Source organism: Panthera leo, chromosome B4 (genome assembly GCF_018350215.1).
Source record: "Panthera leo isolate Ple1 chromosome B4, P.leo_Ple1_pat1.1, whole genome shotgun sequence".
Classification (NCBI taxonomy): domain Eukaryota; kingdom Metazoa; phylum Chordata; class Mammalia; order Carnivora; family Felidae; genus Panthera; species Panthera leo.
The window spans coordinates 104681470-104705653 of record NC_056685.1 but is presented as its reverse complement, the minus strand read 5'-3'; the positions used below and the strand labels follow the sequence as shown (position 1 = coordinate 104705653).

The 24184-nt window shown below is 37.3% G+C and overlaps 2 protein-coding genes across 11 annotated transcripts in view; one reads left to right on the top strand and one right to left on the bottom strand.

Moving 5' to 3' along the window:
* METTL25 (methyltransferase like 25) overlaps positions 1 to 14486 on the bottom strand; it is a 161923-nt gene extending 147437 nt beyond the window's left edge. For all 9 annotated transcript variants that reach the window (XR_006204974.1, XR_006204975.1, XR_006204972.1 and 6 more), the window contains exon 1: positions 14136 to 14486. Coding sequence is in view for 3 of the 9 variants with exons in the window: in XM_042947259.1 (XP_042803193.1) it covers positions 14136 to 14394 (259 nt within the window). In the remaining 6 variants the exon portion in view is untranslated. The remainder of the gene's footprint in view (positions 1 to 14135) is intronic.
* On the top strand, positions 14318 to 20995 carry CCDC59 (coiled-coil domain containing 59). 2 transcript variants are annotated; one of them, XM_042947263.1, is made up of 4 exons: positions 14318 to 14736; positions 15744 to 16056; positions 16455 to 16593; positions 18548 to 18629. In XM_042947263.1, exons 1-3 carry the CDS (start codon positions 14526 to 14528, stop codon positions 16558 to 16560), a joined length of 630 nt encoding a protein of 209 aa, XP_042803197.1. In that variant the 5' UTR covers positions 14318 to 14525; the 3' UTR covers positions 16561 to 16593; positions 18548 to 18629. The 2 variants fall into 2 exon arrangements, with proteins under 2 accessions (XP_042803197.1, XP_042803196.1); XM_042947262.1 differs by lacking the exon at positions 16455 to 16593 and adding an exon at positions 20791 to 20995 and having other exon boundaries at positions 14347 to 14736; positions 18548 to 18647.
* Positions 20996 to 24184: the final 3189 nt, after the last annotated feature.

Here is a 24184-nt window from a genome sequence, read left to right as displayed (position 1 = left end):
CATGAAGAGATACCACGTCATACCTGTCAGAATGGCTAAACTTAACACAGGAAACAACAGATTTGTAGAGGGTGTAGAGAAAGAAGAGCCCTCTTACACTGCTGGTGGGAATGCAAACTATACAGCCACTCTGGAGAATAGTATGGAGCTTCCTCAAGAAACCAAAAATTGAACTACCTTATGATCCAGCTATTGCACTACTATGTATTTACCCAAAGGATCCAAAAATACTGATTCAAAGGGGGTACATGCTCCCCAATGGTTATAGCAGCATTATCAACAATTGCCAAATTATGGAGAGAGCCCAAATGTCCATCAATTGATGAATGGATAAAGAACATGTGGTGTGTGTGTGTGTGTATTTCTCTCTCTCTATATATACGTATGTGTGTGTGTGTATATATATATATATATATATACACACACACACACACAATGGAATATTACTCAGCCCTAAAAAAGAATGAAACTTGCCATTTGTAATATATTTGTAAAGACATGGATAGAGCTGTGAAATAAGTCAACCAGAGAAAGACAAATATCTATGATTTCACTTATATGTGTAATTTAAGAAACAAAACAGATGAACATATGGGAAGGGGGGCAGAAGAGAAGAGAGAGAAACAAACCACAAGGGACTCTTAATGATACAGAAGAAACTATGAGGTGACAGAGAGAGATGGGTGGGAGGTGGGCTAAATGAGTGATGGGTGCTAAGGAGTGCACTTGTTGGGATGAACACTGGGTGTTGGATGTAAATGATGAATCACTGAATTCTACTCTTGAATCCAATATTGCACTATATGTTAACTAAAATTTAAATTTAAGAAAGGGGAATTTTTTTTAATTAAAACTTGAAATAGAAAAAGTAAAATAAAATATAAAGTTGATAGATAAAAAATTAAATAAATAAATAAATAAATAAATAAATAAATAAATAAAAAGTAAACTTAAGTCAAATACACATACTAAGTGAAAGGTGGGAGAAGGAAGATTGAAAAGAACAAACGGGCGCCTGGGTGGCTCAGTCGGTTAAGCGCTGACTTCGGGTCAGGTCACGATCTCACAGTTCATGAGTTCAAGCCCCGCATCGGGCTCTGTGCTGACAGCTCAGAGCCTGGAGCCTGCTTCAGATTCTGTCTCTCTCTCTGCCCCTCCCCCACTCATGCTCCGTCTCTCAAAAATCAATAAACATTAAAAAAATTTTTTTTTAAAGAAAAAGAACAAACGAGGCGTCTGGGTGGTGCAGTCGTTTGGACGTCCACCTTCAGCTCAGGTCATGATCTCACGGTTCGTGAGTTCAAGCCCCACGTCAGGCTCTGTGCTGACAGCTCAGAGCCTAGAGCTGGCTTCGGATTCTGTGTCTCCCTCTCTTTGTGCCCCTCCTCCACTCACATTCTGTTCTCTCTTTCAAAAATAAAGATTAAAAAAAATAAAAAGAAAAGAACAGAAGTAGAAATATTTTATACAAGTTTAAGTTTGCCAGATTAAAAATGACCCTCCTCCTAAAAAACAATAATTATTTCCAGATAATTTAATAATGGAATTATACTTCCAAATCTGTCTTTGGTGGAAAATACTATAAAGTATTAAGCAGTATTAAAGGTTTATAAAAGCAGGTGTTGTAGACAAAAGGACAGATTCACTATGTTTAGATAATGGCTTCATACTCAACAGATGCAAAGAGCAGTCAATTAAGAATAATAATCTTTGAGAAATAATTGTTGACAAAGAGCCAGCTGTAATGAAATTCTGAATACTCTAAAAATAGTCAGTTTTAAAATAAAAAAAATAGTTGTCATGATACATTACCTCACTAAGATGGCATAAACATTCTTAAGAAACACACAAAGAAGAATAAAACAATAAATGAGGAACAGCTTAACATGCCAGGAGGGAAAACTAGAATTTTATTGTGGAGAATGATAAAAACTTGTGGAAGCAATACAACAACTGAAACACACACAGCTGGACATTTTAAATTTCAAATACAAAGAATGATGAAAAACTTACTTGGGAAATGAAATCAACCAGTTTTGGATAAAAGCACTGTCACATAGCTGGAAATTAAATAATAAAAATAGATAGATAGATAGATAGATAGATACACAGACAGACAGATAGATAGATATAGAAAGGAGCACCTGGGTGGCTCAGTTGGTTAAGCCTCTGACTCTTGATTTTGTTCCGCTCAGGTCATGATTTCATGGTTTGTGAGATTGAGCCCCGTATTGGGCTCTGTGCTGATAGCATGGAGCCTGCTTGGGATTTTCTCTCTCCCTCTCTCTCTCTCTGCCCCTCCCAGACTTGTGCATGTGTGTGCTCACATGCATGTGTGCATGCTCTCTCTCTCTCAAAATAAACTTTAGATAGATTGATAAATGGTAAATTAAGCATTTTCTTGGGCAATGCTTAGAACATAGGACTTTCACAGATCACACAGTCTAGAAAGTATAATTTTCAGACTAAATGAGAAGAAACTAGAGTAAAATTCTGCTTAGAAAGGAAAACTCCATTCATCTTTCCATTTTGTTTTATACTATAATCACCAATATCTTTTATCTTTCTTATTGGAATGTGAATTTTTAAAGGCAAAGATTATGCCCAGTTCACTTTTGTATTCAAGCACAACACCTAGTACCATGTTATACTAATAAAATCTTAAATAATATTTGTAAAAAGTAGAATACAGACACCCAGAAGTTGTAAAGTGTAGAGACTACTGACCTTTCTTATCTTAATTCCAATAATGACTACAGCAAATTTTGAATACTGAATTTGTAGAGGGGAGAGACAAGATGCTCAAGGATTGCTTAGTCCTTTCTCTCACTTTTCAACTATCAGTAGGGTTAAATTCATTCCAATCACATTTGGTCCTTATAGCCTAGAGAAGTGATAATTCGTACTACCCAAATAAAACATGTAAACTGATTCTAAAAATATGAAGCGGTAGATAAATGGTTGAGGAGCAATGAATGTGAAATCTTAAAATCTCCATTTGGGTGACCTTAAATACAATATATCTAAAACTAAATGCATTATTTCCCCCAAAGAATTCTTTGAATTATCTTTGATTCCTCCATTTCCCTAAACTCATATAAATATCGGTCACCAAGAACTACCAATTTTCTCTGCACAAATTCTTTTAAAAATCATCACTTCCTTTGCATTTCCATTGCTATCATCTTGTCCCAGGCCAACCCTCAACTCTAGACTATCACAAAGGTGATTGTTGCCCCATGGAAGAATGATTCCAAACAGTTTAGCAGACTAGTCTCCAGAAATTGGCTGCGATATTTTTTTCAGACTTTACTCTTAGCTATTTAAAAATTTTATGAATGCTCTGCTCTCTGTTCCTGTCTATGTGTTTTATAGTTTTCCATATTTACCCTTCTGCTTACACTGCTCTACCTACTGGAATGTTCCTATACTCTATCCTTAGCTATATTAAATTTAACACATAGACAATGAGGACCAACTCTGTGGTGCTAACCATATGCTAGAGACCAGAACTCATATACTAGTAAGGTCGAAAGAAGCAAGTCATTCTAACACAACATGCTAAGTGCTCTAATAAAGGTAGAAATAAAATATACAAATAATTAGTTTTGTTATTAATGTAGTATAATTTGATCTGGGCTTTGAAAAAAAGATGAGAAATAAATGTATTGTTACTAAATATTTGAGGTGGGGCAGAGGATTGCACGAACAAAATGAGGGAGGGGAAAAATACATGGCACACTAAGGGAACAAGGCAGCAGAAGTACAAGGTATACGAGCAGAGATAGAACCCCAAGAGAAGTACTGGTAATACTATACCACTCCTTTCTACCCCCTCCCTTCAACTTTGGTTGAAAACATACCTTGAAACTGAGAACTAAAAAAAATAAAATTAAAAAAAAACCAAAAAACTGAGAACTGACATCAAATTATTTCAGCCATCTTCATAATTAAAGTTGATGTGGAGTCAGATCATGTAGGGAGTTCAATCATTTATTAACTTGGATGACCCAATAATGACTGGTCATATGTTTTTCTATCTCAAGATTCAGGTTGACTCATGTCCTCAACATGATCAGGGATTTAACAGCAGGGACTAATAAGGTCTGTAGATAAAACTTTTAAATCATTACATTTCCTAGGATTTGAGAACTAGGAGCCACCCTAGATCACTTTTAGTCAAGTGATCCATAACTATTTTTGGTTGTTCGGAAACAAACTCCTAAATTCACTTTCAGGGGGTACAAGAAAACTGACTGAAGGACACAAACCAAGAGTCATAATCTCTAGTACTTTGGGGGGGGGCTGGAGAAATTATTTCAGATGGAGATGCTTGCTAGGGGATGAAGATAACACTTGAAGATATAAAGGGAGCTTTCTGCCACACAGAGATGTGGAACAAAATAGCCAGATCTGATTTTTTTTTTCAAGAGAAACTACAATCCCAGATTTATGGTGTTTGTGTGCATGTGTATATGTTAAATCTGTCAATTTTGAAATGTTGGCTGGAAAAAAACAAACAAACACTTACTGGTCATGTAAGACATTTGTATAAGCCACATGAGATTGGGGGGCAGCTATTTTCCACCTCAGCCACTGAGGAACACCTCAGGTGTTACTTCTTATATGAGGAAACTAGGGCCTACGGTTAAATGTCTGTTCAAGACACACAGCTAATCAGACTTAGAGATGGATTATCCAGGTCTTCGGACTCTGAGTCCAGTCTGCCTCTATCTGAGGGGAGTAGAATATAGGGAAGATTAATAATATTTATTAAATGCCTACTCACGTGGTAGGTTTTAACATATATCTTAATTACTTTTACACAGCCCCTATAGGCAGGAACTATGATTCCCATTTTTCATATGGGAAAACTAAGGCTCAAAAGCTGAACCAAGTTGCACAAAATGATACAGCGCAGCAGTAAAGTATCAGAGCCAGGATTCAAAACTAAATGTGATGACCACAAAACCTATACTCATTCCATGCTACCTCCTATTTGCTTACATTAACAATGAGGTTCCAACAGAAGAGGAGATAGGCGATAAGTCCAGAAGTTGAAGGACTTTATTTTGCAGGAAATATAGACCTACTGATGACTTTTGAACAGATGAAGGACAGGACCAGAAGTATGATTCTGGAAGATAATTGGAAAGCAGTATGAATGGAAAGGCAACTGAAATATAGAGTCTGAAGGCAAGAATAACAGCTCAAAGTTATTGCTAAAATTCTGCTGCAAGACTTAAAAAGGAGGAAATTAAACTATTTGCTACGGGAATGGGAAGCAGCAGATGCAAGAGAAATTGAGGGAGAAGAGATGACAGATTATGAGCCTGAGTAACAGGAAGAATGTTAATGCCATTTATAGAGAAGCCCTTTAACCACTGAGGTGATGAAGTTATAAAACAAAAATAAAGGCAGACCCTAGCAGTTATGAAGGCATGTAGGCAAGCAGGGTTTGGGTCTTGTATGTGTGTGTGTGTGTGTGTGTGTGTGTGTGTGTGTGTGTCTGTGTGTGTGTGTGGGGGGGGGCGGTTTGTAAACCAGGCAAAGAATCTAAATCATGATCAACCAAAAAGATAGGTTACTATTAACTGCAAGCTTCCAGTGAAAGGTTAATGATTTGACAAAATTTATATAAACAACATAAGATGAATATCTAAACATATAGAAGGCACTCAAATTTATTCTGACCAGCTAAACATAAGCATAATTTAAATGGAATGAGGGGAGGGGCGCCTGGGTGGCTCAGTCAGTTGAGAGTCCGACTTCGGCTCAGGTCATGATCTCGCGGTCCGTGAGTTCGAGCCCCGCATCGGGCTCTGTGCTGACAGCTCAGAGCCTGGAGCCTGCTTCAGATTCTGTGTCTCCCTCTCTCTCTGACCCTCCCCCATTCATGCTCTGTCTCTCTCTGTCTCAAAAATAAATAAACATTAAAAAAAATTTAAAAAAATAAATAAATAAATGGAACGAGGGGAAAAAAAGCGGGAAATGTAATAATGAGAGATATCTTCATGAACTTTGTTGCACTGAACATGTTAATTATGGAAAGATATGGGGGATGGGGGCTCAAAACTTGGGGAGGATGTATTAAAAACTAGAATATAAATTCAGTTCTAAATGGTCTCATCTAAAAGGAACAATCTGAAAGCACCTTCTATATATCAAATAAGCAAAGTACGATGACAAATCACCCTGGGTTCCCAGATTTGCTTGCTTTGTTGCTCTCCCTTACTTATAATTGCAGTAGCAACCCAGGGACAGGGCTGACACTTGCCACTATCTTGTGGTGTCATATTATTTCCACACTTGAGGTCTCCTAAAAAGATCCAGAAAAACTGAAAAAGGGAAAACAGAGTTCAGGGAAATACATAAGGAAAGTGAATGAATAAAAGTTGAATACAACAGAGTAAAACAGATGACACTAATTATTTCTGTTTTCTCATTTTCTATTTCAAACACATTTTCTGACTTCATATGTTTTAAATTAAATGTGAACACAACGTCAATACACCACAATAACCACCATCACCACCACCAACAAAAACTACTTAGGATGGCCAAGAAGAAATGTAATCTATTAAGATGCAATAAAAATAATTTAAGAGAAAGCTCAACAAAATAAAAACCTATCATAGCCATACACGTTCTGCGTTGTTCAATTAAAATGATAGTAAATTAATTACACAGATGCTCGCCAAAAGGAACCAATTCTCAGCATCCAATCCTAGTAAGGATCGTTTCAGTGACAATAATAAGAAACAGGAGAAGCAGCATATGGCCTCAAGAACCTGGAAGCAGAGAGTCAAGAGAGGCCCTGGAGGTTCAGGCAGGGTCTTAGAACAGCCTTGGGCTTTGGCAGTCACCAAGGACAGCTTGGATTTCCTGTGAGCTGAATAGGTTTTCCCCAACAGATTCTAAACAAAGTTACAAGAAATGAAAATATGCATTAATACACATTGATAAATATATTTATAAATATATTTAAGTATATTTAAATAAATATATTTATATATCTATATATAGGTAATCTATATTATATAATATAACCCATATCATTCATTTGCTAGGACACAGTCTCTTAATTTTAAAATTACAATTAGAACAAATAAAGACACACATTCTTAAAGAAAATTTTAATTAAGCTTGATAACTGGTTGAGCTGTCTCTGTAATCTAGATCTATTTCTACTTCGTAAAATATTTTGGCTACTCTAACTCAGAATATCATTTCCTTCTTGTGTTTTTGGAAGAATTTTCTAGACTTTGTGAAAACCAATAAATTTTCAAAGACCAAGAGATGGTACATTTGCAAATGTTACAGATTTATACATTCAGTCATTACTTCCCAATGACACAGCCTCGTTCCCTTGAAAGGGGCATAACAAAATCTTATCTCTTGAGATGAGACATAGGAAACCCCTTTGTCCTGAGTCAGCAAAGCATTAAAAAGCTAGTGCTTTTTCCTGCAGATGGTTAACCTCACCTATATATGTAATGACTTTTAGAAATTTTAATCTGATGTGATGCCTGTCTTGATTTTACCTTCAAATTCTCAGGGTATCTTATTGTAATTTGCAATGTATTGAATGAAGTACAACATTTTCACATAGTATATACACAGAGATCATACCAGAGACAATAGATGTCTAGTTCATTACCACATTTCAAGGGGTACCTTCAGTAACACTCATTATAGATCTATGCTTCACTTCATTCAGTCTTTAAGCATCAATTACTTCACTCATCTGTATCCCAGAAACTGTTCAAGTTGCTGAGTAGAACAGTGAAGAAAGCAAACACTGTTCTTGGTTTATACCTAGCTAATAATGTAGCTGCAACTACAGACAAGCCAGTGGACAATGACAATAGTGTGACATTTGTTAATATGGCAGAGAATACAGGTTGTTATAGGGGACATTCACATTTCTAGAAGTTCCTGACAGTTTACTTCTTTTAAGGAAAGACTTAATTACACAATCACCACTATACAGTATCATCACCACTATCACCATCATCATTTATTAGCCACGATTTATTGTACCCATGCTGAATTTCCAGTTCTACATTGGGTGCTATAGTATATCATCTTTAATCTTTACTACAGCTCTGCAAAACAGGTAAAATTTTACTTCCGAAAAAGAAAAAAAAAAAGCTGTCACAGACAGATGTCAGCTCATAAGTACCTGGCACTGACATACAAGTCACAGTCTTCTCTACTGAATGTGACAAGTGTCCCAGTACACCAATATCAGACAAGATCTGTGGCCATGACAACTCCATAGTCATGTCTGAGCACAGACAAAATCAAGGGCATGGTGCAAATGCAAAAGTGGTGAGAAATGAGGCCTTATGCCAACAGGCAGCAACAACTAGCCGCCAGTGTGAGGGAAACAACATGGAGGCAAATCCACCAGCCTCAATCAAGCCTTCAGCAGCTACGGCCCAGACAACATCTTGACTATAACCTCATGCGACCCCAAATCGGATCCACTCAGTCAATCTCCTAGAATTCCTGGCCCACAGAAACTGTGTGAGATGGTGTAGTTTTAAGTCACTTGTTTTGCAGCAACATATGACATTAATATAATTGTGTCAATATGTGTGTACTTCTCCAGTTAAAAATTTATGAGGTAGGTCATATAATTAAATATTCATTAATGCTATATTTTCCTTTAATTCTTAGAGATTATTCTTAGAGTTTATCTTCTTCTAGTTCTTTGAATAATCTTTTAACAGTCACTTAAATCCAACACCTGAGTTCAACAAGGATCAGCTCCTATTAAGTCATTCTTTTCCCCTTTGGTTACACTTTTAATTCTTTGAACATAGCTACTTAAATCCAACATCAGTGCTCACTTGGAATCAGTTTCCTAAGTATGAATCACACTTTCCCGTTTCTTTGCACATCTAGTGAGTTTGGGTTAAAAAGCAGAATTGCAGGGAATTTGTTGTTGTGAATCTATTTTGTTTTTCTAAAGGTTTTGTTATGGTTGAAATTAACTCCTCTGGACTCCCAACTATGAAATCTATCTCCCTTCAGTGTGAAGCAGCTGATGTCTCTGCTCAATTGCTGATTTGCTACCCTGCCCCCTGAGGGTATCCCTGAACCTGTGCAGTGTAGCAGTCAGACAAAGATTTGGGTAGATTTCACAGACTGTGGGGTTCACCCTATGTTTCCAGGGCTCCCCAGCCTAAATTCCCACTTGCTAGCCCTGAGTTCTGCCTTTAGAATTCATGAATTCAAGCAGGCTCCTGATCTTTGCCACCCAAATTGTGTGCACTCTGGGGAACACACTCTTTCAAAGGGGCAGTAAATTTGCAAATCTTGTCAGAAGCTCTCTTTCAAAGGCTTACCATGCCCTAGTTTTGCCAGCAATTTTGCTGGATTCTGCATGTGACCTCTGCATGTGACCCAGGGATTGTGGCAGAGCTTGGAGCTTAGATCTCAGCCGTTTCTGTCCTGCTTCTACAATATATTCCTTAAATTTCCATCTGCTCTGATCTCTGAACTTTGTCATCACCACCTTGATGTGGTAAGGATGCAGCTTTCCACTGCCAGATCTAGGGGGGCTTGGAGCACAAAAGAAAGCAAGAAAGCCATGAACTCCCAGTTCTTATCCATCAGTAGAAACCTCTATAATAAAGTCTTCTCAACTACCTTTTGTCATCTTCCCAAACCTTCCAGTAGTTGTTTTTTAATGATCTGGCCACTGTTTATCACTGTTGTTTGCTAGAGAAACTATCTGATCTCTTCAAGTTGCCATTACCTGAAGTTATTTTATTAGCTTCCTATCATGTCTTCCTGCTTCCATTCTCCCCTTCTAACAGTCTCTTCTCCACACAGAAGCCAGAGTCATAAATCACATATCACATAAATCATAAATCACATATTACACCCCACACAAAATCTTTTTTATTTTTAAAGAGAGAGTGTGTGAACAGGGGAGGGGCAGGAGGAGAGAGAGAAAGAATCTTAAGCAGGTTCCATGCGCAGTGCAGAGCCTTGTGCAGGCTCAATCCCATGTCCCCGGGATGATGGCCCTAGCAGTATGGCCTACAAAGTCCTATATAAAGTTATCCCAGGCCACCTCTCAAATCTTATCATTCACTAGTCCCACCTGGACCATTCTTCTGTGCTTTCAACACACCTAGCATATTCCAGCTTGGTACCTGCTCTTTACTTGGCCTGAAACACTCTTCCTCCACTTAGTTGTACGACTGGCTTTCTCCAAGTTTCTGTTCAAATTTTGTCTTGCTAGAGAAGACTTCCCTAATCACCCAATCTAAAATAGCATTTCTCTCTACCACACCATCCATCTTCTTCACCTTCCCTTCCATGCTTTGCTTTTCTCTATTGTGTTTACTGCCACTTGATCTCACTTATTTATGTTTATATATATATACCATATATACGCTTGGTTTACTATGGATCTACCCTCTCTTAAACATAAGCTCCATGTGGCAGGAATTTTGTTGCATTCAGTATCATAACTGTAGGGTCTAGAATAAAACCTGGTAGGTAGGAAGTGCTCAATAAACATTAGTCAAATAAATGACTGGGTTAAGTGCTGCTATTTGCTAGGCATTATTGTATCAACTCATGTTACTTTCATAGTACTCCATCAAATAGGCACTATACTTATCCTTATTACAGATAAGGCACCTAAGTACAAAGCGTTGAAGTCCAAGTTAACAAAACTAGTAAGAAGTGGAGCCAGGACTTGAACTCTGGCAGTCCTGTCTGCAAAGCCCATTGCATTAGTCTACTCTGGCTGTCATAACAAAATATCACAGACTGAGTGAGTGACTAAAACAACAGAAATTACTTCTCACAGTTCTGGAAGCTGGACGATGGAGGTGATGGCAGAGTTGGTTCCTGGGGAAACTTCTATCCTTGGCTTGCAGATGGCTGCATTCTGTGTCCTCATATAGATTTTCTCTGTGTGCCCTCTTGATGTCTCTTCCTCTTCCTGTTGGATTAGGGCTCCACCCTTACTGACCTCATTTAATCTCATCTCCTTAAAGGCCCTATCTTCAAATACAGTCACAATGGGGGGTTAGGATTCTAACATATGAATTTGGAGGACGGGGTCCCGATTCAATCCATAACACTTGTAATTTATATCCATAAAATATAGTTATTTTCAGTATCTTTCCTTTTTATTTTAGAGAATTAAATGTTTCTTCTCTAATTGTTTTTAGGCAGACAGAGAAGAAACTTTCAGGACTCTGACCAGACCATAACATCACCTAGTAAGAGAAATCTACTAAAATAGCTACCCTGAGGATCTTCAGAAACAACTTGGTCTCATAAAACACCAAAATGATTGGGCCAAACATCTGCTGGTGCACTTTTACACACTGTGCATTAACTCAAGTGAAGCTCTGGGAATTGTGTTTATTTGTAACTCCTCATACAGAATCAGCAGAAAACCCCACTTTATGTGGGTCCCTGATGGAAATCCTTTCCAGTCTCCTTGGTGCTCCTTTAACACACCATGCATACTCCCACATCAGAGCCTATGCACTTCCTGTTCTCACTGTCTGGCATGTTTTACCTCCAGATAGCTTCATGACTCATTTTTCTCCTTTCTAGGTTTCTTTTCCAGAGATATCTACATGAATTCTTGCTGGAACAACCTATATAAATTGCAAACAAACTTTCCTCCTGCACTTCCTCTATTTATTCCTCCCTTCTCTACTTGATTTTTCTGTGGCATTAAAAATTGTCTTTCTTCCTTCTAGAATGCAAGCAAGATGAAGACGGGGTTGTTGTTTATTTGCTATTTCCCTAGCTCCTAGAAAAGCATGCCACACAGTAGACGCTAAGTGTTTGCTGAGAGAGTGAACAAACTTCCCCAAGGTTACAGAGATAGTGGTAGAACTGGAATTTGAATCACATCTGATACAAAAGTCTAAAAATTTAACTGCTAAATTATACTGTACATAGACATGTGATGTAAGTTTTAATAAGATACAAATATAGTCAAAAGAGCAAAAACTATTCTTCTATGACACAAACAACAGACTTCATATAGAGACAGAGAAAATGCCTATAGTTTTTCTTTGCATGAACAAAAATTAATATCCCTTACAAGCATGAATTATAAAAATTCATTATTTTAATAGTAAAGGCAGCTGACCATTTGCACAAGTGAATATTATGTATAAAAGTATGCAGGGCCAGGTACTTTTCAAAAGTGAACAATCTGGTCTAGACTCCACTGTTGTTGGATAACTAAAAAATTGATTGTAAGGTTTTCCCAAAAGATAGTATTTTACTCCTAGCCCAAGAGAATGAGTAAGTGGTGTCACTCATTCATTCATTTACCAAATATTTATTAACCACTTATAGTGACTGGGCACTGTACTAGGGATACAGCAGTAAACAATTCTTATATTCTTAAAAGGGAAAACAATAAAAACAAAACAGAACAAAGGAATGTAGTCGTGTCATAAAAATGTTGGCTTTGATAATAGCCTTTGTAATTCACTCTTAGATAATTCAGAATAAACTTTCATTACAGTGAAGACCTCAGATGACGCAAGTTTGAATCTCCATTGCTGTGACCCTGATAAACTATTTCAAGTTGCAATTTCACAAAGAAGGGAAAACAGAACCCATCTTGCAAGCCTGATATGTTAAAAGAGAAAATATTCAAGAAAACACTTAGTACACGGTAGAGTAAATAATAAATATCAAATAACCCTATTATTATCATTAGGATGTGCAAACAATCTAATTCTTTTATTGTGTGAAAACCCATATGAAAGTCTTGGGCTTCATATTTAATTGCTGGGTTTTTTTTTTTTTTTTCTTTTTTAGGAGCTACCATGAGTCATTCATTCATTCAACAAATGTACACTGAGAATTTAAGCCCTGTTACCAGGTGAGTACTGGGTATTAAGAGAGCAAACTGAAGAGATGTGTAACTTTTCTACAATGAACAGTACCTTTAAAGAAACCAGTATTTACCTATTACAGGAGGACCCTCTAGTGGTACTTTGTATTTCGGAGAATGCTCAGTGAATAAAGTTCACTAGTAAGTGCAAAGTTGGGAAAGCCTAGTAGCAAAAGGGAAGAAATTCCAGAAGCCTGACGGTGTCCTGTCATCTCTGCTTCTAACATGTACTCACCTCAGTAGAATCTAAATTTCTCCAAGGCAAGAAACCCAAGAGCCTACAAAAATTCATGGCACACAGTAGATACTTTACAATTTTCACGTGAACTGGTACATATTTCGGGTATATATTTCAGGTCTTCACTACTACCATCCTATTCCATGACACAGGCATCTCTTTCTTGTACTACAGAAATGGCATTCTAACTGGACTCTCACCTTTTGCTCCATTAGTCTGTTCTTCAAACAATTATTAAAACTATTTTTTTTTTCAAATATAACTTACATTAAGTCCCCATATTGACCAAATGACTCCAAAGTTTTCCCATCACACTTAAAATTTCAGAGGACTGGAGATCCTGCGTGATCCGGCCCCTGCTTACCTCCCTGACCACACCTGCCATTTCCCCACGCCTGGCTCTAGACACTCAAGCTTTTCTACAGAACCTCAACCAGTCCTGCTCTTTTGTGCCTCTGGGCCTCTTTGGTTCCTGAAATCCTTTCCTGTGGCTCACTGCAGGCTGGCGCCTTCTCCTACTTCTTAGCACCTAAATTAGAGCAGTCTCCTCACACAATCGCTATCACATCTGTTTTCATTTATTTTTTCTTGGCCATTATTATTTTAAATTATCTTGATGTATTTCATAAAGGGTTGATTTATCTTCTGCCGTTTCCACTTGGAATCTAAAAGCATTGTCCGTCTTGTTTCCCACCATTCAAAAACTTTTTGTTGAATTACTCAAAGAACAACGCTCCTGCACGATTCCCTGTCTCTTTAAATTTGGAAAATACACAAGCACCCAAGGACGATAGAGATAACCCGGAAGAACGTACCAGGCCCACCCTGCCACGAACCCGACCCCGCTTCCGCTGCCCCGAAGCGAGTGCCTCCCGGCCCCGCCTCTGCCCGCCCAACCGCACACCTGTTTCCGCTCTTCTTCCGCTAGGGAGACTCTCTGTTGGGCCGGATTGTCTCTCGGCTCCCAGCCCGCCCCGCCCACTTGCCATTCACCTGATCCCATCTCGGCTTCCACCAGGAGGCGCGCCTCGGGGGACCGAGCCTCCGCCTCGGCCGCTGACCGCCTCAGCACCCCCAGCACGGTCTCCGGGGGCAAGTCGACCAGTTGCTTCCACACGGACTCAGTGTAGAAGTCCACCGTATGTGCACTGGAAATGGACAGGGCTTCTCTCAGGAACTGCAGCAGTCCCTGCAACTTGGCACGCAACGTGGACAGGTCCTGGGTCACTGGGAGCGGAAAAGAAGCCGCCATGACGCTCACCCTCCCGGGCTGTAGGTGGCGCAAACGTAGCCGCAAGGCGAGGGCTCGGTCGCAAGTAACTCAGACCGTATGAATACGTCTCCGATCTGGACTCTAGTTGGGTGATCGATTGCTTTTGTCTCATGACGTACTTTCACAGCGTCCATTGTGATTTTTCCTGGCGACTTGGTTGGTGTGCCATGGCGCCGGTGAGGCCGGCGGCTCGGTGGCCGGCAGGGAATTTTGGGTCACGTAGCGACGGAGTTTCCCCGGTCGCATTCAGGAAAAAGAATGTGAAGCAGAGGACGTGGCGATCTAATCATCAGCAGGCCTTCGTGGGAAGCGTTCGAGAGGGTATGTAAGGAGGCAGCCTTTTACAAATCCTCAGGCCTGCGAAATCTTAGGATATGAGACTCGCCATAGCAGGGAAGAAGGCTTTAGGATCCAGACCCGGACATCCTTGGGGCAGAGGGGGCCATTCCCGGACCTCCTTGGGGCAGAGGGAATATGGGAATATGGGAGCTATGGGCTTCCCATAGCTCAGGAATGGAAGATGAGGCGGTGTTGCTAACTACTTTAAACGTGTTTCCCGACTTAACCCCATTCTTGATCAGAATTGTTTTTCTTACAATTTTTTCTGTGAAACTGTAAGCAGAGGATCTATGGGTCCACTTCTGCATGTATTAAGGCAAAGGATATAGAGAAAGATGGGACCGAAATGTACTGCCCCAAATCCTTGCTGATTACAAATATCCCAAAGCTTTGGAAACCGTTTTCTTTTATTGATCTTAATGAACTTCGCTTTAGTTTGTTTTTATTTTGTCTTGCTGTCTGCACGTGTCCTCAAATCCCATGTGGAATGTATAAGCTGTAAGTTCAGTTTTCTCGTAATTGCTAGCTGTACAGAAAATCATGCACTGTCTTCTCTTTTTTGTACTGAATTTCTTTCGAAAATCAGTCATACTGTGCTTTTCTAAGGTAAAATAATTGATGTGAGTTTTTTCTGAAAGTATTGGAGACCTAGAGTAAGTGTTTTAGATGAATGAAGGAATTCATTTTGATTTTGGGTGCAGTCAGTTGGAGTTATGTAACATTAGTCATTTTCTCTTCTTTGAGATTATTGAGTGTGTATGACTAATATTAGCTTTGTCTTTTTGCGAAGGACCAGCATACTATTCATTACATTCTCTTAAACTTGTTTTATGAAATGACTTCTTAAAGCAAAACTAGTTTTGCTAGTAAAGTAATTCGAGTTTCTGAATGTGATGATGTAAAAAGTTTTCCATGTTAAATTAATAGCTACGTTTTTCATGCAATTTATTTTCTGAGAAAGTTAATATATGACTGATATTCTTCAATAGGACAAGGCTTCGCATTCCAAAGAAAACTGAAGATTCAGCAAAATTACAAGAAATTGCTGTGGAAGGAAAAGAAGGCTCAAACCTCACAGGAATCCCAGTTCACAGATCGATACCCTGATCATCTAAAACATCTTTATTTAGCTGAAGAGGAAAGACTCAGGAAGCAACTTAGAAAAGTTGAACAGCCTTTATCACAAGAACAAGTTGATCAACCTTTGCTAAAAGAACAATGTAGCACTGCCCAAGCTTTGTCTGAAGAACATTGTAGTGCTGAGCAGCCTCAGGCAGCAGAGCAACATAGCATAAGAATAAAGTATGTATTATTTTCTTTTCAAGTCCTTTAGATAGAAGTAGTGTTTTATGAAAGAGTTTATAGGACAGTTTGTGGTATTTGGAATTTTTCTCATTTAAGGCATTTTAGAAATCACAGTGAATTATGTGAAAATATTTTCAGGGAAGCTTTCTTTTTAGCTAAAATGACTGAATTAGGCTAATTTATGTTAGTGGAAGAAGTAATGAAGTTGGAATTAAAAGATGTGGGTTTTGGATTTCAGCCTCAAATGCATTTAACTTTTTTGGACCATGGTAAACTCTTGTTAGTAGTACATGTTGAAAAAAACCAACAACTACTTTGAGAGATATTATAGTATAGTGGTTAACGTCAGACTCTGGAGCTGGACTTAACATACTGGTGCCTCTTCTTTGAGATAGAAATGATAATAAGAAGCATGTGATTCAGAGCTGCCATTTGTTCAACTCCAGAATGGATATTCACACAGACTCTGTGGTACTCCTGACCCATCTCATGGTGCTATGAAGACTGGTTTATTTATGTAAGGTATTTAAAAAGGTGTGTGGTATATAGGAAGTACTACATAGGTGTTAGCTGCTGCTGTTACTACTATTCTAGATTTTTTCCCCCAGAGGACATAGACTTGGTTGCAATTAAACAAATAGATGGCATAGCTGTATGACACTTGGGTTTTAAAAGAGCTGACTTAACTTTCTCTATGCATACCTCAAGTTAAAATGTGCTAAAACCTAAACTGGCACAGAATCCAGCTGTTACTTGGGACTCTTAACTTTTTAGTTCACTAAAATACCGTTCTTTAAAGTTGTTAGTATCTGGAGCGCTCACTGCCTCCCTTCGGGGTGCCTGGCTGGCTCAGTGGGTAGAGTGTGTGACTCTTGGTTTCAGGCTTGTCACGTCAAGCCCCACTTTGGGTGTAGAGATTGCTTAAAGTTGTTAGCTACTTGTGGTAAAAGTAACAGGAAATAAGACCCCAGGAAAAAGTACAATTGCAAATAGAAACAGAGATGCTAAAAATTCAATTTCGTCAGTAGGCATGTGCGTCATATTATTGAATAATGGATGTATAGTTCTGGCAAATCTAGAAATGCAGGTTTCTGTCATTCTTGGTAATAATTGAGGTAAGGAGGGTTAAACCACGAGACACAATATGAAGGTAAAAATCATATTGTTAAAGATTTCTTAACTTTGAGGTCAAAGCAGGAGAAAGTTACTGTGAAGAGGTTAAATAGAAGTGTCATAATTGGAGAAAGGGGAATACAGAAACAATGAAGTCAGCAGAGGACAGTTGTAGAAAGTAGAGATTGTTCATGTATCAAACACTGTAAAGTCCAAGAAAAACGGGACTTTAAGAACAAGTCTTTGGATTTATGGTTTAAGTAATCATTGGTGACTTTGGAGAGATTTTCAGTAGATAGTCTTTATTAACGTGGATGTAACTACCTAAAGAATGGAGACCAAGAAGGGAAACACTTGGGGAAAAACCTGGTGCAAGAAAGGAAAACATGAGCAGGAGAGAAGAATGTCACTAGAACTAAGGGAATGAAGTTTTCAAAAATAGTGAATGGCCAATTAAATGAGACTAAATAATGCCCATTGATTCAATCTTCATATTTGACTAGAAGGCCATTTTTGACGTGGATAGTTTCATTAAAGAGAACAAATGCCAAATTGCAAGGAGTTAAGGAGTGAATGTGATATGACATCTGTAGTCTATTTTCTGTTCTTTCTAGGTATTTGACAATGAAAGGACAAGGAATAAGACTGATAGTTAGAACAGTACATAGAGTCTGGTAATGAATAATTTATGCATTTGTTCAAGAAAGGAACTGTTGAAATATGTTTTATTGTAGTTGTGAATTGGTGTAGTGAAAAATTGAGACTGGGAAAAGGAAGATTAATTACTGAATCAGATAGCTTGAGAAATGAATGTCATCTGAGCTTCAGTAGTTGAATTAGATTAGAGTGGGACATCAGAGGGAGAAGTACTTTAATATAGAACAGTTTTAAATGGGGACTAGGTTCAAGGTGTAGTCATTCATGATTGAATAGGTTAAGTAGAGACAAGTTGATCAAAGCAGTTTGGGATTAAAGTTCATGTACCACCCACAAGTTCTGTAACATCCTTCAATTTAAGGTTTTCTTCCTACTGTCATTTCTGTCATTCTTGTGCTGCTTTCCTGTTTGTTAACATTTTAGAATCTTTCAAAGCTTTCTGTGTTGTCCCTGGTTGAAATATTTCTCAAAGAGTCTCTATAATTACTTATTTATAATTATTTTTTAATTGTATTTTGAAAGCTGTAACTATATTTTTAATATTTTTTTTTGACATTTTACTAATAAGATTGATGTCCTCTTCCAGCCTCTCTTCCTTGCTCTGTTCATTTGCATCAGTGACATTTTACTGTGCAAGTACTATATTTGACATAATTGTGTCATAATTTTGGTTGCACCATTTTTAATCCTTTGACTTACATATCTTTATCTTAAAAAGCTCCATTACTATTCCAAGGAAAAATAAAAAGAAAACATCAAATCAAAAAGCACAGGAAGAATATGAACAAGTACAAGCTGAGCGTACTGCTAAGAAACAAGTAAGATCTTTTAAAATATTTAAATTCTTTTTTTTTTAAATTCTAAATGTATACATAAAGCTGTGCTTCTTAGTATGTGTATATAGTATGTTTTCTGTAAATTGCTATTGAATAAATGAGTGGTCGGAGAAGAGCTGGAGAATTTTAACTAATTCCTCAGTCATTTCTATTATCCTCAAGAAGGCATGCATACTAGTAGGTCAAGAATAGGATCTTAAAGATACTGCTTATAGGTTAATGAGTATCTGGGACAACAGTTTTTAAGAGTATGGTCTAGGAACTTGCACTTTTAACAAGTGTCTCGAGATTTTTATGTATAATAAAATTTGAGATCTACTGACTTAAGAAAAATAGATTATCGTAATTTTACATTGAAACAGGTAAAAGAGGGAGGTGTTTGAATAAAATACTTCTTTCTAAAGAGTTGATCTTGCCTATTAAAAACTTACTAGATTAGTTTAGCAAAAAGTTACCACTCTTTATTGTCATTCAGAAGCCCAAAATTATAATAGTCTTTTTCAAATGAAAACAAGATGATGCAGAGCTTCAACAAAATTGTTCAATCTGTGGTTTCTATTTTTTGCATTGAAGCTATATTAATCCATCACTTTAAAAAGGATAGCACATTAATCAAAAACTACTTCAAAGATGGTATTGACATGAAATTTCTGTTATGTCTTAGCTTTAGAGTTTGTATAATTAAGAAATCTGGAAGTTTAACATGTACAATTCTCCTGATTATTTTTAAACTGATGGTAGACTAGGATGAAGGAGAAACATTTCTCCATGGAAGTATTGTACATTTGTTTCATAGTTTGTTACATTATGCTCTTTTCTAACCAGCAACAGTCAGTTATTAACTGCCACCTTTGGAAATGGTATAACAAGTAAAGTAAGGACCACTATACTATAAAACGTTTGGTATCTTTTTGAAATTTTCTTTATATATATGAATATTAAGGCTTTGTAGTCATGAAAATTGATAGTTTCTTAGAATTTATGGATATCAGATGTCAGGAGAAAAAGCCAACACCAATCAATCCATGAGAAATCAAAACTACATAAATTAAATAAGCACCCATAATAGATGCTAAAACTTCAATTTCTTTTGTTTGTTTGTTTGTTTGTTTTTGTTTTTTTACTTTGTTTAGAGAAACTCCATAGAGGTAAACTATCCTGTATATACCTGAATTCACAAATAAATTCCAGATCTTTTGTGCTTGTTAAAGTAAATGAAGTATTATACCATAGGAGGACATAAGTTTGAGTGCTAATCAGACTTTGCATTAACAAGATCTAGATAGGAGACTTGGTCTTACAGGGTATTTAGGATTTGGGACAAGTCACTTTCCATATCATGGAATGTCAGTTCTTCATCTGTAAGATGAAGATGAAGATAATAGCCTAGAATGACAGTTTTTTAAGAATAGAATATGCTATGATATGAAAGCACTTTGATAATTAAGTTACATACCAATACAGGCTGTTGTCATTTGGGTGCTATATGTGTTACTAGGGAAATTGAGAAACAGCACATGTATTGCTTTTTTTTTTTTTTTAAGAACTTTTGTTTAACTTTTGTAAGAATATTGTGCATTTCAAATAGTGCTTTTCAGGTTTACATAAAAATTTGAATTATTTTTCTTATACTCAAATGAATTTGAGTCTTTATCTTAGCAAATCAAAGGAGCATAACTCTTAATCACAATCATAATGCCTAGCAGTGTTTTGCCTACTATATAGTCAGTAAATGTTTCCTTAATTAAATCTGTCAGGTGGCAAATTAAATAGAATACCAGATATTCTACAAGTGAAGATTTTTGTATTATATGCAGTAGGTAATCTCTAAAATCCCAGATCTAATTAAATGATGAAATCTTACATATATATGCCTTCTTTCCTCTGTGCTCTAATTTTAGTTGTAGCCAAATAACTAAAAAACTTTAATAACTTTGTGTTAGTCTGTGTTAGAGCATTATAGAGTAAAGGCAGAAGGTAACTACTTAAGCGACAGGTAACACCTCTTATTTTGCAAAATCTAAGACAAGCCTAAAGTGTTTGCATGGTAATAGCTATTTCAGCACAATGACTGAACTGTATCTACTGTTTGTTACTAATGCAAATTGCATGTTAATAATTGTAGGAATTTGAGAAGAGAAAACAAGAGAGAGAAGAAGCTCAAAGGCTCTATAAAAAGAAGAAAATGGAAGTATTCAAAATATTGAGCAAAAAGACTAAAAAAGGCCAACCAAACTTGAATTTACAAATGGAGTATCTTCTTAAAAAAATACAAGAAAAAAATTAAAGCAGCCATGTTTTTAATTAAAAGTTAAAATAGCTGCCCTCTATTGAGTTCTTTTGTATATATACTGTTCCTCCTAACAATTAACTAAATTTTTTAACATAAAATGGATTGCTGAGCTACGCTAAGTATAAAATGTCCAAATATTTTTTTTCTTGTGAAAGAAAATTTTCTGTATGCTATGCAATTTATTTGTTTCTTATTTATTTGCCTTCAAGGTGGCCCAAAGAACTAAAAGAACTTTCTATTTGAATGTGTTTAAGCATGTAATATTTTTGTACCGTATGAAATTCAGATGAAATTAAATGTTTTGAAAATAAATGAGCACAGCTTTCAATTATTTCAATTAAATGTTTTAGTAATGGACTATTACATTTTTAAAATTTTTTTTTAAACATTTCTATTCATTTTTGAGAAAACACTAGCAGAGGAGGGGCAGAGAGAGAAGGAGACACAGAATCTGAAGGAGGTTCCAGGCTCTGAGCTGTCAGCACAGAGCCAGACCCATGAACCATGAGATCATGACCTGAGCCAAAGTCAGAGGCTTAACTGACTGAGCCACCCAGGCACCCCTCCACTATTACGGTTTTAAATTCAGAAACATGAGAGCAGGTTACCCAGGTGCTGAAACTATCCTCTGCCCCCACTATATTATCCTGTGGTCTTTATTTATTTCTTATTAGTGCAACAGTGATTTCAGGAGTAGATTCCTTAATGCCTCTTACCCATTTAGCCCATCCCCCCCTCCCACAACTCCTCCAGCAACCCTCAGTTCTCCATATTTAACAGTCTCTTATATTTTGTCCCCCTCCCTGTTTATATATTATTTTTGCTTCCCTTCCTTTGTGTTCATCTGTTCTGTGTCTTAAAGTCTTCATGTGAGTGAAGTCATATATTTGTCTTTCTCTGACTAATTTTGCTTAGCATGATACCCTCTAGTTCCATGTATTTACAATTGGCAAGATTTCATTCTTTTTGATTGCCAAGTAATACTCCTATCCATTCATCCCCCGATGGACATTTGGGCTCTTTCCATACTTTAACTATTGTCGATAGTGCTGCTAAAACATTGGGGTGCATGTGCCCCTTGGAAATAGCATACCTGTATCCCTTGAATAAATACCAAGTAGTGCAATTGCTAGGTCATAGGGTAGTTCTATTTTTAAATTTTTGAGGAAACTCCATACTGTTTTCCAGAGTGGCTGCACTAGTTTGCATAGCCACCAACAGTGCAAAGGATCCTCTCTGTGCACATCCTTGCCAACATCTGTTGTTGCCTGAGTAGTTAATGTTAGCCATTCTGACAGGTATGAGGTGGTATCTCATTGTGGTTTTGATTGTATTTCCCTGATGATGAGTGATGTTGAGCATCTTTATATGTGTTGCTGGGCCATCTGGATGTCTTTGGAGAAGTGTCTATTCATGTCTTTGTCCCATTTCTTCACTGGATTGTTTGTTTTTTGGGTGTTGACTTTGGTAAGTTCTTCACAGATTTTGGATGCTAACACTTCAGCTGATACATTGTCTGCAAACGATTCTGTCGGTTGCATTTGAGTTTTGCTGATTGTTTCCTTCACTGTGCAGAAGCTTTTTATTTTGATGAGGTCGCAGTAGTTCATTTTTGCTTTTGTTTCCCTTGCCTTTGGAGACGTGTTGAGTAAGAAGTTGCTGTGGCCAAATCAGAGAGGTTTTTGCCTGCTTTCTCCTCGAGGATTTTGATGGCTTCCTGTCTTACATTGAGGTCTTTCCTCCATTTTGAGTTTATTTTTGTGTATGGTGTAAGAAAGTGATCCAGGTTCATTCTTCTGCATGTCACTGTCCAGTTTTCCCAGCACCACTTGCTGAAGAGACTGTCTTTATTCCATTGGATATTCTTTCCTGCTTTGTCAAAGATTAGTTGGCCATACGTTTGTGGGTCCGTTTCTGGGTTCTCTATTCTGTTCCATTGATCTGAGTGCCTGTTTTGTGCCGGTGCCATACAGTCTTGATGATACAGCTTGAAGTCTGGGATTGTGATGCCTCCTGCTTTGGTTTTCTTCTTCAAGATTGCTTTGCCTATTCAGGGTCCTTTCTGGTTCCATACAAATTTTAAGATTATTTGTTCTAGCTCTGTGTAGAACAGTGTATAGATTTTTCACCTCTTTGGTTATATTTATTCCTAGGTATCTTATGGTTTTTGTTGCAATTGTAAATGGGATCGATTCATTGATTTCTTTTTTTATTGCTTCATTATTATTGTATAGGATTGGAACCGATTTCTGTTGATTTTATATCCTGCAACTTTGCTGAATTCATGGATCAGTTCTAGCAGTTTTTTGGTGGAATCTTTTGGGTTTTCCATATACAGTATCATATCATGTGGGAAGAGTGAACGATTCACTTCCTCCTGGCTGATTTGGTTGCCTTTTATTCCTTTGTGTTGTCTGATTGCTGAAGCTAAAACTTCCAATACTATGTTGAATAACAGTGGCAAGAGTGGACATCCGTGTCTTGTTCCTGACCTTAGGGGGAAAGCTCTCAGTTTTTCCCCATTGAGAATGATATTAGCATTGGGTCGTTCATATATGGCTTTTATGATCTCGAGGTATGCTCCTTCTATCCCTACTTTCTTGAGGGTTTTTATCAAGAAAGGATGCTGTCTTTTGTCAAATGCTTTCTCTGCATCTGCTGAGAGGATCATATGGTTCTTGTCCTTTTATTGATGTGATGTATCACATTGATTGTTTTGCAGATATTGAACGAGCCCTGCATCCCAGGTATAAATCCCACTTGGTCATGGCGAATAATTTTTTTAATGTATTGTTGGATCCGGTTGGCTAATACCTTGCTGAGGATTTTTGCATGCATGTTCATCAGGGAAATTGGTCTATAGTTCTCCTTTTTAGTGAGGTCTCTGTCTGGTTTTGGAATCAAGGTAATGCTGGCTTCATGTAAAGAGTTTGGAAGTTTTCCTTCCATTTCTATTTTTTGGAAAAGCTTCAAGAAAATAGGTGTTAACTCTTCCTTAAATGTTTGGTAGAATTCCCCTGGAAAGCCATCTGGCCCTGGACTCATTTTTTGGCAGATTTTTTATTACTAATTCAATTTCTTTACTGGCTATGGGTATGTTCAAATTTTCTATTTCTTCCTGTTTCAGTTTTGGTAGTTTATATGTTTGTAAAAATTTGTCCATTTCTTCTAGATTGCCCATTTTATTGGCATATAATTACTCAAAATATTCTCTTATTAGTGAATG